This window comes from Siphateles boraxobius, unplaced genomic scaffold (genome assembly GCF_051911475.1).
Source record: "Siphateles boraxobius isolate OS27281-9 unplaced genomic scaffold, OSU_SipBor_1 119, whole genome shotgun sequence".
Lineage (NCBI taxonomy): Eukaryota > Metazoa > Chordata > Actinopteri > Cypriniformes > Leuciscidae > Siphateles > Siphateles boraxobius.
Window position 1 is genome coordinate 2,799,098 of NW_027508721.1, and position 16,721 is coordinate 2,815,818.

The 16,721-nt window shown below is 36.3% G+C and overlaps 2 protein-coding genes across 4 annotated transcripts in view; both read left to right on the plus strand.

The window, feature by feature from the left end:
• The window catches only part of wdr19 (WD repeat domain 19), a 30,449-nt gene extending 20,002 nt beyond the window's left edge, over positions 1-10,447 (plus strand). Inside the window, exons 27-37 of the mRNA XM_077204278.1 lie at positions 1,299-1,408; positions 1,629-1,697; positions 3,153-3,230; positions 4,278-4,374; positions 4,661-4,785; positions 7,112-7,193; positions 7,779-7,929; positions 8,549-8,672; positions 8,949-9,025; positions 9,122-9,268; positions 9,809-10,447. Coding sequence (XP_077060393.1) covers positions 1,299-1,408; positions 1,629-1,697; positions 3,153-3,230; positions 4,278-4,374; positions 4,661-4,785; positions 7,112-7,193; positions 7,779-7,929; positions 8,549-8,672; positions 8,949-9,025; positions 9,122-9,236 — 1,028 coding nt within the window. The 3' untranslated portion in view covers positions 9,237-9,268; positions 9,809-10,447. The remainder of the gene's footprint in view (positions 1-1,298; positions 1,409-1,628; positions 1,698-3,152; positions 3,231-4,277; positions 4,375-4,660; positions 4,786-7,111; positions 7,194-7,778; positions 7,930-8,548; positions 8,673-8,948; positions 9,026-9,121; positions 9,269-9,808) is intronic.
• Positions 10,448-12,523: 2,076 nt separating this feature from the next.
• The window catches only part of glrba (glycine receptor, beta a), a 41,641-nt gene continuing 37,443 nt past the window's right edge, over positions 12,524-16,721 (plus strand). For 2 of the 3 annotated variants that reach the window (XM_077204286.1, XM_077204296.1), the window contains exons 1-4: positions 12,524-12,583; positions 12,799-13,016; positions 15,201-15,326; positions 15,818-15,924. In XM_077204286.1, the coding sequence (XP_077060401.1) occupies positions 15,211-15,326; positions 15,818-15,924 (223 nt within the window). In that variant the 5' untranslated portion in view covers positions 12,524-12,583; positions 12,799-13,016; positions 15,201-15,210. Of the gene's footprint in view, positions 13,017-15,200; positions 15,327-15,817; positions 15,925-16,721 lie in introns of all 3 variants that reach the window. The other variant, XM_077204292.1, reaches the window with a different exon arrangement.

Here is a 16,721-nt window from a genome sequence, read left to right on the forward strand (position 1 = left end):
AACTCCAGCTCACCATCGGTGTCGCCAAACTGCTCCATCTCCAAAATGTTCGTACGCATGGGTCAGAGTTTCCGTGCAGGTGCGCAAATTTTCCCGTCAAGTTTTTTTTTATAAATCACAACTTCTGCGTCGGAAGTGGCGTACGCCTCTTTCAGGGCCAGTTTTGTGCGTACGCAATGGTTATAAATGAGGACCCAGGTCAGGCGCTTCTGCCGCTGTTTCTGGTTCAAAAGTGGTTTGACCTGGGGAATGCTGCACCTGTAGCCCATTTCCTGCACACGCCTGTGCACGGTGGCTCTGGATGTTTCTTCTCCCGACTCAGTCCACTGCTTCCGCAGGTCCCCCAAGATCTGGAATCGGTCCTTCTCCACAATCTTCCTCAGGGTCCGGTCACCTCTTCTTGTTGTGCAGCATTTTTTGCCCCACTTTTTCCTTCCCACAGGCTTCCCACTGAGGTGCCTTGATACGGCACTCTGGGAACAGCCTATTTGTTCAGAAATTTCTTTCTGTGTCTTACCCTCTTGCTTGAGGGTGTCAATGATGGCCTTCTGGACAGCAGTCAGGTCGGCAGTCTTACCCATGATTGCGGTTTTGAGTAATGAAACAGGCTGGGAGTTATTAAAAGCCTCAGGAATCTTTTGCAGGTGTTTAGAGTTAATTAGTCGATTCAGATGATTAGGTTAATAGCTCGTTTAGAGACCCTTTACATGATATGCTAATTTTTTGAGATAGGAATTCTGGATTTTCATGAGCTGTATGCCAAAATCATCAGTATTAAAACAATAAAAGACCGGAAATATTTCAGTTGGTGTGCAATGAATCTAAAATATATGAAAGTTCAATTTCTATCATTACATTATGGAAAATAATGAACTTTATCACAATATGCTAATTTTATGAAAAGGACCTGTATAAGTTTTCTTATGTACTCTTCAGGACTTTCCATTCTGTTAATCTTTTGTAATATCACTTTTATTTACGAAGCCAAAGAAAGAACATAATTTTTCATGGTTAAAAAAAATTGACTTAAAGTTAAGGCTATATTTTAAACTCTCAATCCTTCACTTAGCAAAGGCTTACTTAATTATTTTATTTTCTTTCTGTTCATTCTCTTACCATTGTGTAAATAATCAAGCTATAAATAGTAGTTTAAGTGTCTAAATCTGACCAGTGTATATTTCTAAAAATATGAGGAACCCTGTTATATAAATGCTTCCTTTAAATTCTGCTGAAGCATTTTTTTTTTAAAGATATATATAGTTAAAAGTAAATAACTTAATTTAACTACATGTGTCCAGGCTCGGAGGCTACAATAGAGGACTATCAGAGCATTGCGCTGTATTTCGAGGGGGAGAAGAATCATCTTCAGGCTGGGAAGTTCTTTCAGAAGTGTGGACAGTACAATAGGGTATGAGATCTGTGCGTGCTGTTAGACTCCTTTCTCTCTTTCCCTGCCATGCCTGAGCCCACTGCCCGTCTGTCTTTCAAGCTCTCACTTTCGTCACACTTGGTTGCCCCGCTCTCTTTGCTCATTATCTCCAGAGGGATTCTTTACTCAACTGACTGTGCTAATTACCTTGGTCATTAAATGCTTATTAATATATTTGTATCTGTCTTTCTGCACACAGGCGCTGAAGCACTTTTTGAAATGTCCTAGCTCTGATGACAGTTTGGCCATAGAGATGGCCATTGAGACAGTGAGTACAGCTGGGGAGCAATTAATTCACTCTTTAACACATACAATTCACACAATTTATCACAATATATTCATGATATTTATATATTGTATGTATAGTTAATTTATATATATATATATATATATATATATATATATATATATATATATATATATATATATATATATATATATATATATATATAATTAGTATTATGACCCAGAATAGTATTATGACCCAGAGATCGATCATATCGCCAGATCTCTAATAATTAATTTGAGGGCTTATTCATTAATAATACAGCATAATACATCGGACAGCCCTGCTGCTGTTGAATTGTTTTTCAAATGCGTCACCACCCATGAAATACACTTGATAGAGACACGTGATATAATTTGGCCAGCAATCTACTAGTAGGCAGTCATTGCTGTATGTTTACATTTTTATGAGGACATAAAAGATCACGATCTCTACGATTCGCTAGAAAAGTAGATTGATCTACTTCAAGATCGTCTTCTTCAGATTGATCGTCTTCAAGATCGATCATGATCAAAAACCCTATGCTTGGAATTAATCATCTGCACTCAACCCATCCAAGTTAGTGCACGGTTTGGCCGTGGTGAGGCAACGAATTTATGCAGATAAAAATGAAACAGGAAGTGTGTTATAACTTCTGTATACATTGACTGATTTTGATTAAACTTCAGCTGTGTGTTCGTTGCAGAAAGACGATCACATGGATGTGTCTATTGTGAGTCAGAGTCATAGCAGGAAGTGTGTCACTTTCAAAATGCTTTAAAATTGGCTTTGTCAGAATTGTCATAATGTCAAGACATCAAGATGCTGTTGTCATGGCTATGCGTCAAACTTTAATATACTTTTTGGATGTTTTTAAGACTCTTAGCATGCTTGAAATTGCATGAAACTCGACACACACATCAGAGTTGTCGGCCAGAACAAAGCCTTGGAAATGGCCATGTAGGAGGGGCTCAGTAGTGCCAAGTGGGGGATTAGTTTTACCTACAGTTAAAAAAACTCTCTACATATATTGTTCTCATTGAGCTGGACAACTTTCTAATTAACAGTCATTAGCTCTGACCAACAGGAAGTAAGCTATTTTTGTTTGAAGCTCTGAATTTTTAAAACTAATGCTCCAAAGGGCGTTATACGATTCACAACAAACTTTCTCAACATGATGCCAATATTGAAGATGCTAAATTGCAAACATAGTTTAATATAATTAGTTTAATAAGGTTAATAAAATATGTTTTTTAAACTTAATATAAATACTTATGAACTTTTGAGCTGCAAATGATAACTAGTCATCATGATGGTTATTATTCTTAACAAATAAATATAATTAATTTATCAGCTAGAATTCCTATATTGATGCCTTGGTGTTTGGCGAGAATTGTGATGATGATTATAAAAAATTGTTGTGATGATGATGATGATGATGATTTGTCTGTGTAACAGGTAGGAGAAGCAAAGGATGAAGCTCTAACCAATCAGCTTATTGATTATCTGATGGGGGAAAGTGACGGAATGCCAAAGGTATTTAAAACAACGGATTAAACTGAAACTAAAATTAAAATTTTAATACATTAAAATTAATACATTTATTGGAACTTACTTCTTTGAATTTAAATTTTATTTTATTAAGATTAAGAAAAGATGCTATAAATTGATCAAAGGTTACTGTAAAAACTTTTACTCTTTTAAAAAAAAGTTTTTAATTTTAACTTTTTAAAATTACATTTTAAAATATATTAAAACAGAAACTATTTATTTTAAGTTGTAATAATATTCCAAATTATTATTATTTGACTGTATGTTTGATCAAATAAGAGGGTTCTTTCAAAAACATTAAAAAAAAAAATCTTACTGACTTGAATTTGAACAGTAGTTTTGCAACTTACTGCATTTGTTTCCTGGATTTTCTATTACCCCACTGTATTCATCACCACTCCTTGCTCCAGGACTTGATTTTCACTGGATAGAACCCCTAATTTTTTATTAAATTATAATAAACATGAGGATTATCTAGTGTCTCCAGAGCTCTTTCACATGGTCATTTATTGTCAGTTTGTTTCTTGTAAATGTGTCACCTCTTTTAAAATGTGTGGGCACTGAACCCTTTAAGTGCCTGTATTTAGAACAAGCATCTATTGATTTTTCAATTATGTTCTGTAAATATTTTTTAATTGTCTGGTGCATGTTGTCCTTACACTCATCATCTCTCTCTCTCTTGCGTGTCATTGCATGTGTGTAGTCTCTTGCCGTGAGTAGCTCATTGCATCTGCTGATACTTCCCCTTGTGGTGACCAAGCAGAAGGCACTCTGTGTGTCTGTGTGCATATGTGAAAGTGTTTTTGTGTTTCAGTGCAGTCACTTCATATTCTGACTGTGTGTGTGTGTTTGTGTTGTAGTTCTTTAAACTGTATATGTTTGAAAATGGTTTGATTCAGCCCAAATCATTTTGTATAGAACTTGGGTGGTCTACTTTTTTGTTTTGTTTAACGTACTAGTATTTAGCATCAGCAGTGCTATAAGAAATATTGTATCAACTGGATAATATTTGTTGGTTCTGCTCTTTCCTAGGATGCAAAATATCTGTTCCGGTTGTACATGGCTCTCAAACAGTACAGAGAAGCAGCGAGAACAGCTATTATAATCGCTAGAGAGGAGCAATCTGCAGGTCTGATTTCAGTGCTATTTGGTCAGTTATCTAGGTAGTATAGGTTTATATTATAATGTTATTTTATGAAACAGATTGTCATTCAATGTTGTTGCCTTCAGCACAAATATTTGTAAGCATGTTGCATCATTACTTGATTTGTATAATTCTTATTAACTTATTAACTCCAACCTAGCTCTAAAACAATCCAGACACTTTGTGCAAATAAGAAGACGCAATACATTTTTAGGGAATTCCCACCATGTGTTTTTTTGGGTAAGCACACTTATTTGTGTGTGTGTTGTAGGAAACTACAGGAACGCCCATGATGTTTTGTTCAGCATGTACGCTGAGCTTCAGACACAGCACATTAAGATCCCAGCAGAGATGGCCACAAACCTGATGATCCTGCACAGTTACATACTAGTGAAGGTGGGAAACACGTTTACACAAAGACATATCTTGACTGTGGATTATAACATTCTCATGTACATTATTTGAAGCAAAATAGTGAAAAATGCAATGTCACTGTTACAACATGCATTCTTTAAATTTTATGTAGTAGGCCCAAAAAGTACAAATAAACAAATGTTATTGCAGTATATTGAAAAATAGCAAACCAGTAGGTTTAGTATGTGTAGCAAAGTTCAGGGAAGAAGGAGGCGGGAACTGGCGAACATTTAAACATTTTAATAATAAAATAAAACAAATACAAAAACAAAAGTATAAGCCAGCAGTCCCTCACGGACGACTCCTTTCACGGACAATTCAAAACACAACATAAAATCAGGCCTGTTCCTCTCTCGATCAACCACGTCCTCGCTCCTCCTTTATGCTTCCGCTCCTCCGTGAGAGATGCAAGACCGGTGTGCTCACAGGTGTCGCTCATTAACGCTCGCACCACCGTCCTCGCGCCGTTCTCTCACGTCCCTCGGGCTCGTCCTGTTCGCCACAGTATGATTTAAAAAAAAAAAGAAGAAATTCATACTTTTATTCAGAAATTATATATTAAATTGATCAAAAGTGACAGTGAAGATTTTCACATTGTTACAAAACAGTTAAAGGGATAGTTCACCCAAAAATGAAAATTCTGTCAGCATTTACTCACCCTCATGTTGTTCCAACCCCATAAGACCTTTGTTCATCTTCTGGACACGAATTAAGATATTTTTGATGAAATCTGAGAGCTGGATCACTCCTCCATACCAGTCCATAGGCTTCTTCAGGGATTGAACTTGCCGGCCTCGAAAAGTTATTAAAGACATCGTTAAAATAGTCCAAGTGACTACAGTGGCTCAATCTTAAATTTATCAAGCGACGAGAACACTTTTTGTGCGCAAAAACAAACAAAAATAATGACTTTATTTCAACTATTCATTTCCTTCTCTCTGGGCCTCGAGTCAGGTAACTAGTTTAGTAGCATCACACACATGACCAGCGTCGGCCAATAGTGAGCCTACGTGTGACGTAGCTCTACGCAATCACACTAAGTTAACTGACTCGAGGCCCAAAGAGAAGGAAATGAATAGTTGAAATAAAGTCGTTATTTATGTTTGTTTTTGCACACAGAAAGTATTCTCGTCGCTTGATAAACTTAAGATTGAGCCACTGTAGTCACTTGGAATATTTTAACGATGTCTTTAATAACTTTTCGAGGCCGGCAAGTCTCAATCCCTGAAGAAGCCTATGGACTAGTATGGAGGAGTGATCCAGCTCTCAGATTTCATCAAAAATATCTTAATTCGTGTTCCGAAGATGAACGAAGGTCTTACGGGGTTGGAACAACATGAGGGTGAGTAAATACTGACAGAATTTTTGGGTGAACTATCCCTTTAAGTTTGCAACTTTGTATTCATCAAAGAATCCTAAAAAAAGTGCTATGCTTCCCACAAAACAATTAAGCAGCACAACTGTTTTCAACAATGATATAAGAAATGTTTCTTGTGCATCAAATCCGCATATTCGAATGATTTCTGAATGGTCATGTGACACTGAAGACTGGAGTAATGACTGCTGACAATTCAGCTTTGCCCTCACATTTTAAAATATATTAAAATAGAAAACAGTTATTTTAAATTGTAATAAACATTGACAATATTTCTGTTTTTTCCCCCTGTATTTTTATCAAATAAATTCAGCCATGGAGCGCATACAAGACTTTAACGTTTAAAAAATCTTAGCGGCCCCAAATTTTTAAACGGGAGTATATACTGTAATTTATTATAGTTATATTTATAATATTTTTAATTTATAACTAAATTCAGTGTGTTCAGTCTATAAGTGTGTAGGTTTTCTTTACAAAGGGACATCGCCAACTACTGGCCTGGGATGCATAATACAGCGTTTTTTTATCATTTTTGCGGATCCTTGTGAATGGGGATCGATTTGGCAATGTTATTGTCTGAATGCGAAAAAGAAAAAGAAAAATCTTTTCCGTTTTTAGTACATCGTTGTCTTGTAAACATACCCTAAAAATCACCTAGATACCAGTTGGTTGTGCATCACATGATTTGATGTTGTGTATCTAATACTTTAAATTCATACATTTTAAATGTGGTTTAATTGACCAAGAGTGTTTAAATACTTTTTGTGGCCCCAGTATTTTTCATGTTTATTTAACTAACAAACATGTAATAATAGGTGAGAAAGGCCTAGAATTCTGTCTATGTTGGACGTTTATATTCAACGTGTTCATGTGCTCATGAGGTATTCAGTGTTCCTTGAAGTTTTAGATGTTTGTTTTTCATTCATTTTTCAGATCCATGTTAAAAGGGGAGATCATTTAAAGGGGGCACGAATGCTTATCCGTGTGTCCAATAACATCAGCAAATTCCCATCCCGTGAGCCTCTCTTGTACACCCACACACACACACTTCAGCACTGTTATGTTACTGTCATATCCACCAGATCTTTTCTTATATAGAGAGGAGATGACAACCTCTACGTCTGTATCACTGGTTTAATTGTCAATAATGGATCACTTGCGCTTGTGAGCTAATTATATAATGACCCTGACCTCATTGAAATGCTTTAAGAGTTTTACTACAGTGCTGAGTAATGAGCTGTTTCCACACAATAGCAGTTGTGGTCTCCCTGAGCATTGCTCCTTTTTGAGCTAATGTTGTAGGCTCTGGATCCATCTTTAATGTAACATAAAGGTGTGTGTGCGTGTGTGTGTGTGTGTGTGTGTGTGTGTGTGTGTGTGTGTGTGTGTGTGTGTGTGTGCGTGCGTGTGTCTGTCTGTCTGTCTGTGTGTGTGTGTGTCTGTGTGTGTGTGTGTGTGTGTGTGTGTGTGTGTGTGTGTGTGTGTGTGTGTGTGTGTGTGTGTGTGTGTGTGTGTGTGTGTGTGTGTGTGTGTGTGTGTGTGTGTGTGTGTGTGTGTGTGTGTGTATGTGTGTATGTGTGTGTGTGTGTGTGGCCTACAGACATTGTTCCCATCCTCACATCAGCGGTTATTGAATGTCATCGTGCTGGATTAAGGAACTCTGCCTTCAGTTTTGCCTCTATGCTGATGAGACCAGAGTATCGTAACAAGATTGATCTCAAATACAAGAAGAAGATAGAGGCCATGGTCCGGTAAGACACACAAGAAAAATTTACTAATAATGAATTGCACCCATTAAAGAGATAGTTCACCCAGAAATGAAAATTCTGTCATTACTTTCTCGCCCTCACGTCGTTCCAAACCCGTAAGATTTTTGTTCATCTTCGGAACACAAATGAAGATCTTTTTGATGGAATCTAAGAGCTTTCTGTTCTTTCTGTACTGTGGATGGTTAGTAAACAACCATACAAAATACAGTGTTAAAAAGTGGCACAACTGTTTGAATTCGCTCCGCAGTTTCTTTTTACCACTGTCCTTTCATTATTGTTTTACCATAATAATAATAATTATTATTATATTATATATAAATTATTATATATAAATAAAAAAAAACTAATTTTCATTCAATTTCTTTTAATTTAATCATTCTGTCCATCTACGAACTAGTTAATCTGTCTTTTACAAGTAGAAAAGAATTGTTTCTAAAATTGTTTGATTGATTCTCTTTCTGATGTTTTTTAAAGTTTTTCTTCAATCTGTTGTATGTGGGGGTTCATTTTTTAATTTTTTCACCTCTAAACTACTGTAATGTATGAAATATCCTGCTGCTGCAGTGACCCAATCATTGACCTTTTTTCTGTCTTCCATCAGTCGTCCAGATACTTCTGAGGTGGAGGAGGAGAGCTCACCCTGTCCCTACTGCAGCTTCAACCTTCCTGACTGTGAGCTGCTCTGTCCCGGCTGCAAAAACAGTCTGCCCTACTGTATCGCCACAGTGAGTACAGGCAACTTAATCTACTGCGTCACTGCACTGACAGCTCTCGCAACCTACAGCTTCAGTTCCACAGTGCTGACGTCACAGAGCCTCTTCCCCTGCCTGAAAAACAGACCCTATTTTAACTCCCTCTTTGGGTGCAATATTTCATTCATGACTCGTCTGTGACTCTAACGAGAGGAATGACAATAAACTTGACTTGACCTTTAAGTGTGTAAATGCAGACACGCACAGTTCCACAGTCTGTCTGATAGATGTGTGTGTCATCATTTTCAGGGTCGTCACTTGGTCAAGGAAGATTGGAGTGTCTGCCCACACTGTGATTTTCCTGCTCTCTACTCGCAATTCACCCAGTGAGTCTCATCCATCCATGGTTCATCTATCCATCCATCTATCTAGTCACCTATCCATACATTGATTTTTCTGTATTTGTATGTGTTTTGTTTCAGGCTCTTAGAGACAGAGTCAGTTTGCCCAATGTGCTCTGAGACTTTAAATGTCAGTGATGTGAAAAAGATTTCAGACTGCTCTAAATATCTGCAGCAGGACCAACTGGAGCGCTGAGATCGAGAGAGCAAGAAAGGAGAGATGAAAGGGTAATAAGAGAAAAACATCTCTTGCATCTCTTGCTCGCGGGCTAAATGTCTGAAACTAATGAAAATGCTTCTTTTTTGCGTTTATCTAGTTTAAATTTGTTTGTTTTTTAATTATATATTATATAATCTGCATAACATTTGAGTGCTTAATTGAAAATCTTTTTTTTTTCATGTAATTTATTGTGAACATTAAAATGTTTAATTTAAATCAAAAGCCAAAATTCTTGCATTAAGTTTTCTAGGTTTGTATTTATTTCCACTGTATATACCTATTCAGCACACTTTCCAAAAGATATAGATATATGTCAAAGACTACATCTTCTAGCACTTATTTTTGCCTAATGAAATAACATTTTGATGAAAATGTGTGTCTTTGATATTTAATTAGGTATTAACATTATATTTATTGTTCCCTTTATTTTTACAAAATAGACAGATATGGAATATTACAGTGTTTTAATTATTATTTTTTCGGGATTATTTTTGTAAACAGAGCTAAAATTGATGATATAAAGTTCCCCTTATGTTTTCTGTTTTCAGATACAGAGAATTGATGTTCTCAAATGTGCTGACAGTCACACCTGTGATGATGTATGATGGTCAGTCTTTACAAAATCAATATTCTAGGATCACTATTGTAACCTTTCAAGCCAGTCATGATTGCATTTTCCTGATATTGTTGAACATAAAAAAGTTTATTGGTAATAAACATTATATTATTTATTTACCAATAATATGTATTTACTAATATTGTAGCAATTTGCAATCATGGTATATTTATCTTAAAATACAGAGAAAAAAAGAAAAGAAAATATGTATGTATATCTGTATAGTGACTCTAAAATGTACTTCTACGGTGTTTTAAAGGTAAAGTGCATACTTTCATCTGCCATTGGCTGTACAAACAGGTAGTCCCGCCCCAAACTCATGCCATTGGCTAAGTTGCTGTTGCTATGTTGGGCCTTTTTTAAACAGTCAAAGCAATGTTGAAAGTACCATAAAGCCTCTGCCTTTTTCCTTTTTGAGGAAATCAGCCTATGAATATTATCTCTATTAAACTTGTATAGGAGAAAAATGCACATCAGCTTTAATCTGAGTGTTTTGTACTGCTGTTTTGTAGCCTGACCACAAGAGTTCAGCACTGCAGTGTGAGCTAATAAAAGGAGAATGTTAATCTAACCACCCAAGTGCTGACATTTATTATGAGCTGGACTTTCCATTCACCTTACATTTGGGCTTACATTTATTAGTCCACATAGATTTAAAGTCAACAACTCTCTCTTTTAAAGTTGAGCTTCTGCATTTTGTATAAGCTTTAGCTTTACTGTACTAATTTTTTTAAATTATAATTATTAGAGCATGTGAGGCCTGATTTATTTGCATTTTGTGGTATGTCTGTACTCTGAGGCTGAACTACAGTAGATGCTTTAAAGGGTTAGTTCGCCCATTTAAGACATGAAAAACACACCGGTTTTATTTGCGTTTCAAAGCTTGATTAATTTAACACACAAAAAACACGCCGGTCAAAATTCATACCTCAGTTTTAATCTGCACTATTTTCTTTCCTGGCAAATAATTTTTTCATGTAAAAACGCACAGTTTTGAGGCCCCGGAAACTAACCGGGAATACTTTCTTGAAAAACTTCCAGCGGCCAGAACTCTGACCAGGGAGGTGACTACAGAGTGGGTCAGTGTGTATGCACTATAGTGCTGGTAAGGATTCCATACAACTTCATGTCTTAAATGGGCGAACTAACCCTTTAAAGAGATTGAAGTATGTGTTTGAAATGGATAGTTCACCCAAAAATGAAAATTCTGTCATCATTTACTCACCCTGATGCCATTCAAAAACCTGTATGAAATTAAAAAATGTAAAAAAAAAAACATGAGGGTTAGTAAATGATGACAGAATCTTTGCGTGAACTATCCTTTTAACGTGTTTTTTTGGAACATCTTAGGTGTCCCTGTGTTGTGTGACAGAGTGTGACAGACAGATTTGTATGAAGATATTTTTGAGTATTACAATTAAAAGTAAAAAAAAACAGGTCAGTGCTCTTATCATACAAAGTACTGTACATAATGTGGATAAAAAATATGAACCCTTGCTCTGTCTTTGGACATGGTATTCAATCAGTGAACTAAATTCTTTGCTTATAGTGGTCAAAAAATTGCCCGAGCTCAGGATGAATTGTGTTCTTGTCAGCCCCGGACAGATGGTGTGGGTGTGTGTTATATGTACTGTATATGTGTAGAAGGCATGAAAGCATGTCCCATATTTAGCACAGCATCTGTCTTGTTTTGTAGTATCTGAGCGGTTATGAAGTGTGCCCTTTAATGATCACTTTATAAGAATAATAGTCACTCACTCTAATTGTATTACACAATGCACAATATTCATTTGATTCACCTGTGAAACTACCACATCTGACAAGCTTGTATGTGTGTGTGATAGAGGATTAAGAGCTGATGTTTTACAGCATCTGAAATGCTGAGGTAAGTTTGTAATTTGTAAAGACCATCATGAAGCTGTCCAGTGTGTGGGTGTGTGTGTGCGAGCACAGCGAGAGAGTTTGTGTGTGTCTCCTCTGCAGCATGCTGGCGTTGTGCCACGCTGTGAGCAGAATGGCTTCACAAATTCAGAAACACAGTTGTAGTGTTTTATTTCCCATTTGCACTGTATTTCTTTGTACTGGTATCTCACACACCTATGCACCCAAGTTGTATATGCTGCTACTTCATGTATGTGTATATACATACAGAGAGAAAGAAAGATATAAATATAAAATATATAACTTTATAAGGTTTACTGAACAAATGTAATTCATCTTATTCTCTCTCTCTCTCTCTCAGTCTCTCTCTCTCTCTCTCTCTTCTCTCTCTCTCTATATATATATATATATATATATATATATAATGTATATAATAAAAATACATTGTATATTTATACATACATTAATATATTAGCTATATGATACTAATTTAATATTAATTTAAGCATATTAATTATATATTTATGTATATAAGATATACTGAGCAAATATAATTCATCCTATTCTCATATTGTATATGTGTATCTTGCTCATTCTCTCTCATTATTATTCTCACGTGGGATCATTTATCTTTACTGCCACCTCCTCTCTCTCTCTCTCTCTCTCTCTCTCTCTCTCTCTCTCTCTCTCCCTCTCTCTCTCTCACAAACACACACACACACACACACACAGCCCATCCCATGCCCTCGTTTAGCTCTGTGGGCTCAGTGTAAATCTGTTAAGAGAGAGGGGCCGTGATTTAATGTGACACAAAGGACAAGTCGAGGTGAGGCAGAGCTGTTCACAAAACCACCAACATCTCGTGAAGTCTTTCTTGCTTAGTATCAGAGTGTGCTGCTTTCACCGTTATTTCGTTGAATGTGCGTGTACGTTTAACAGCTTAAATGATACCACTCTTGCTTTTACATAACACATGTACCTTATATCTTAAAATCCACTTAATGGCATTGTAGCTCAGTAGGTTTCGTAACTTAAATCCAGGAGGAGAAAGTGACGCCGGTGCGGGACAGCGCCTGCTTCATCACGCGAGAGCACAGCAGCCTCACTGCAGCGGCGGGACAGGTGCATGCACGCGCAATCCATAACACACACCGAAACTGAGCCTGGAGTGTGTGGATGTACATACGATGACAGACGTGTGTTTGCTGGAACCGTGTTTGAGCGGGGGGCACTAATATCATCTGTGTTTTCTTCCTGAGGTGAGGCTACGTGGCTTATACTGTCATTATGGTCTCACTGACACGCGCTTTTTTCGCTTCAACATGATTTCGCAAGTTCTCAGAGAGACTTGCGGGTGTCTTTATATTGTAGTGTAAGTCTGCATTGGGGGGTCTTAAGAGTGTTTAATGATGTAATGAGTGTTTTCTGGTGTTCCCACTGCGGATCTCTAGTGCTGGATTCAGTCCCGGGTGTTTTTCACTTCGCCACTGGAGCGAGAGCTTTTATTAGCCTTAATTAATCTGTACATTATTCTCGAGGTCAGCTCAAAGCGCGAGGATCAAGCTAGTCCAGAGGTTTTGTAAGAGATTGTATTGTTCATTTTAAACTACGACATTTCTCTATAAAGATACGCAACTAAACCAAACATTTGTAGGCTATATAGGCCTGTAATTATAAACATGTTCAAAACAATTTTTTACATTAGGATCATTTTTGTGAATTCTCTTCTCCAAACTAAAATTCAGATATCATATTTTTGCCATTGTGGCTTTTACATATACATGTACTTTACATTCAGACTGTCAATTAATGGAAATGGATTTTAACCAAAATGTTGAACTGACGTGTTCTCTCAGCACAAGAATTTCATAGTAGCCTATGTCAGGGAATGTTGGCACATTTATAATTTTTGGTCATCGTTTTAAGTGTTCATGTATACCATATGCTTTGGACACATTTGCTGTTTTGCATTTTTATAAATTGTTTTCTTTCATAACTGTTTTGCTGTATTTATTTATTTATTTATTTATGTATTTATTCAATTTGTTTAGCTGAAAGGCCTATAATGGTCAACATAATGTTTCATTGTGACAACCTAGTCATAAACTAAGACAACATGCCCCCAGCTGAAAGTGTGTTCGGTGAACTGTTTCTGTTGTCCTGGGAAATCACAGGCAAAATGTCCAATAGCTAGACAGCTAGCCTTGGCCAGGCCTCCCATATAAAAATAAATGACTGTATTTATATATGGGAGATATATAATAGAATAGAATCTGTGAAAATTCTAAATTTGAATTGTCCCTCACCTCACTTTATTTTCAAACATGTTCTATACAAATGCAATGTTACAATTGCATCTTTATGCACTGATCTTTCATACATCACATATAGGCCTGATGCATGAAATTATTATTATCATTTAGTTAAATCATGGTTAATATATTATATACTATGTATTATATACTATATATGTGACCCTGGATGACAAAACCAGTCATATGGGTATTTTGTTCTTAAATTGAGATTTATACATCACATGAAAGCTGCATAAATAAGCTTTCCATTGATGTATGGTTTGTTAGGATAGGACATCTGTATAGGAAAATCTGGAATCTGAGGGTGCAAAAAAAATCTAAACATCGAGAAAATCGCCTTTAAAGTTGTCCATTTATTTTCGCGATTGTGCTGCATTCACTCACAAAAATAAATGTTTTATACATTTATGGTAGGAAGTTTACAAAATATCTTCAGGGAACATGATTTTTACTTAATATCCTAATGATTTTTGGCATAAAAGAAAAATTGATAATTTTGACCCATACAATGTATTGTTGGCTATTCCCACAAATATATACCCGTGCTACTTAAGACTGGTTTTGTGATCCAGGGTCACATATATATTATAAAATTTTATATTGCATACTTGGCCTCTATATATTTAATATACTTGGCCTATACAAGCTCAATCAACCTTTACAATTTGTAACTTTCTCTTTCTCATCTCTTCTCTGATGATGTGTTTACTGGCGCAAGGGCGGGACAAGCTGTCGCTCTCAAACCACTACGATCCAATCAGTTCCTGACGGACAAAATCAAGTCCCGCATTTCTTTTCTTTTTTCTTGTTTGAGAAGCTGTTTCACTTGGATGTACAACATAAAATGGAAAAAAGACTATCCAACTTCCATGTTGACTTTGTTACTGGATTGGCATTTGGCACTAAAGATTTTTTGAAAGAGAAATGTCATACGTCTAGAATTTACTTTGTTATCTATTCAGCAGTAACTTGTTCAAGTGAAATTATTAAAGAATTTATTTATTCCTGATCTGGCCTGATGTTTTGCGGCATTGATGTAGTAAATGCCATATTTAAATCAACCTCACAGTTACATTCAAGCGTTTTGCCGTTGTATTTTTTGCTGACTCATGTGTCTGTGTGTTGCAGGTGTGCAGTCATGGTTCTTAAGGGGTTGATTGTGTTGATGCTATTGCTTCAGTTCTCTGCGGAAAGCACAGCAGAAGGAGTCAAACCCAAGAAGGCGAAAAAGGGCAAACAAGTCGTCTGTCCCTCGTAAGTCTCCCAGGCAGTAACACACACTCTCATGCATACATATGTGTGCTGATCCCATAATCATTTAAGGTTGCCTTGTATGCAAGGATGTCAGTCATGAAGAATTACAGTACTGTTAAGCAGTTTGAAAGATTGGTAATACATTTTGGAGCCTGCCAGACTGGATGTTTCTGCTAGCACTGGTCCAGGACCAGCTGTGTCCTTATCAACACTCTCTATTACACACTAACAGATCCAGCTAAATTGGCCTCAGGCCATAGGCAGGGCCAGTGGTCCATTTCTGTATGACTAAGCATGAGTAATTGTCTCTGCTTTTTACTGTATTTTCTGATAGCTGACATTATTCCAGAGGAATGATGTATTGAATAGTGAATATTTCTTGAATCTGAGAGGGCTGTGATTTTTTTTGCCAGGGCAAGTTACATCCTAGTATGACTGATAAGTGATGCACTGCCAGTATATTGTGCATGTGTCTGTTTTGACATTGCCAGTCAGTTATCAGCAGAGGACTTGGACAGAGTCCCAGCGAACTCGACCAGCAACATACTGAACCGCCTGCTGATGACCTATGATTCACGAATACGACCAAACTTCAAAGGTACTGAGATTTCAGAATACTACCTTGAAATACTTTCTCAAAAAAATGTTTTATTTCATATTATCTTTGCCACAGTGAAGCAATAACCAAAATGACTCCCAAACATTTACAGACGAAAAAATAAGACACAAAATAAAAAAATGCAAATGAAAAATATTGGTAACACATTACAATAAGGTTCAATCAGTAAGAATGACTAATGACTAACTATAAATATGACATAAAAATAAACTTCAGTTAATGCATTAGGTATGAACTAACAATGAAAATTTTTGTAATGCCTTTATTAATATACTGTAGGTTAATATTAATTTGTACATATTAAAATGTGTTAATATATTATGAATGAACATACATTAACAATAAGTAGTAAGTATATTTATGAATTAACCTAGCTAATAAATTCTGTAAAAAAAGTTTTTTTATGACTAATGGATTAACAAATGTTAATGAATTGAACTTGATTGTAAAGTCACCTTTATTTATATAGCACTTTATACAACACAGATTGTTTCAAAGCAGCTTTACAGTGATAAACAGCTAAATAAGGATTCAATGATGCAAACATAATTGAATTCTTCTGTAAAGCAGCTCTAAAAACATAATAGTTAACGCCTCGGTTACGTATGTAACCCTCGATCCCTGAGTAGGGAACGGAGACGTTACGTCGGATGACGACGAATGGGGTTTCGCTTAGAAATCCTATCAACTTCGACAATTACAAAACGAGCCAATGGCAAAGAAATGCCATGGGTCTGCGGAATTTGCATAGCGGATCTCCGCCCTACCTTGTGGGT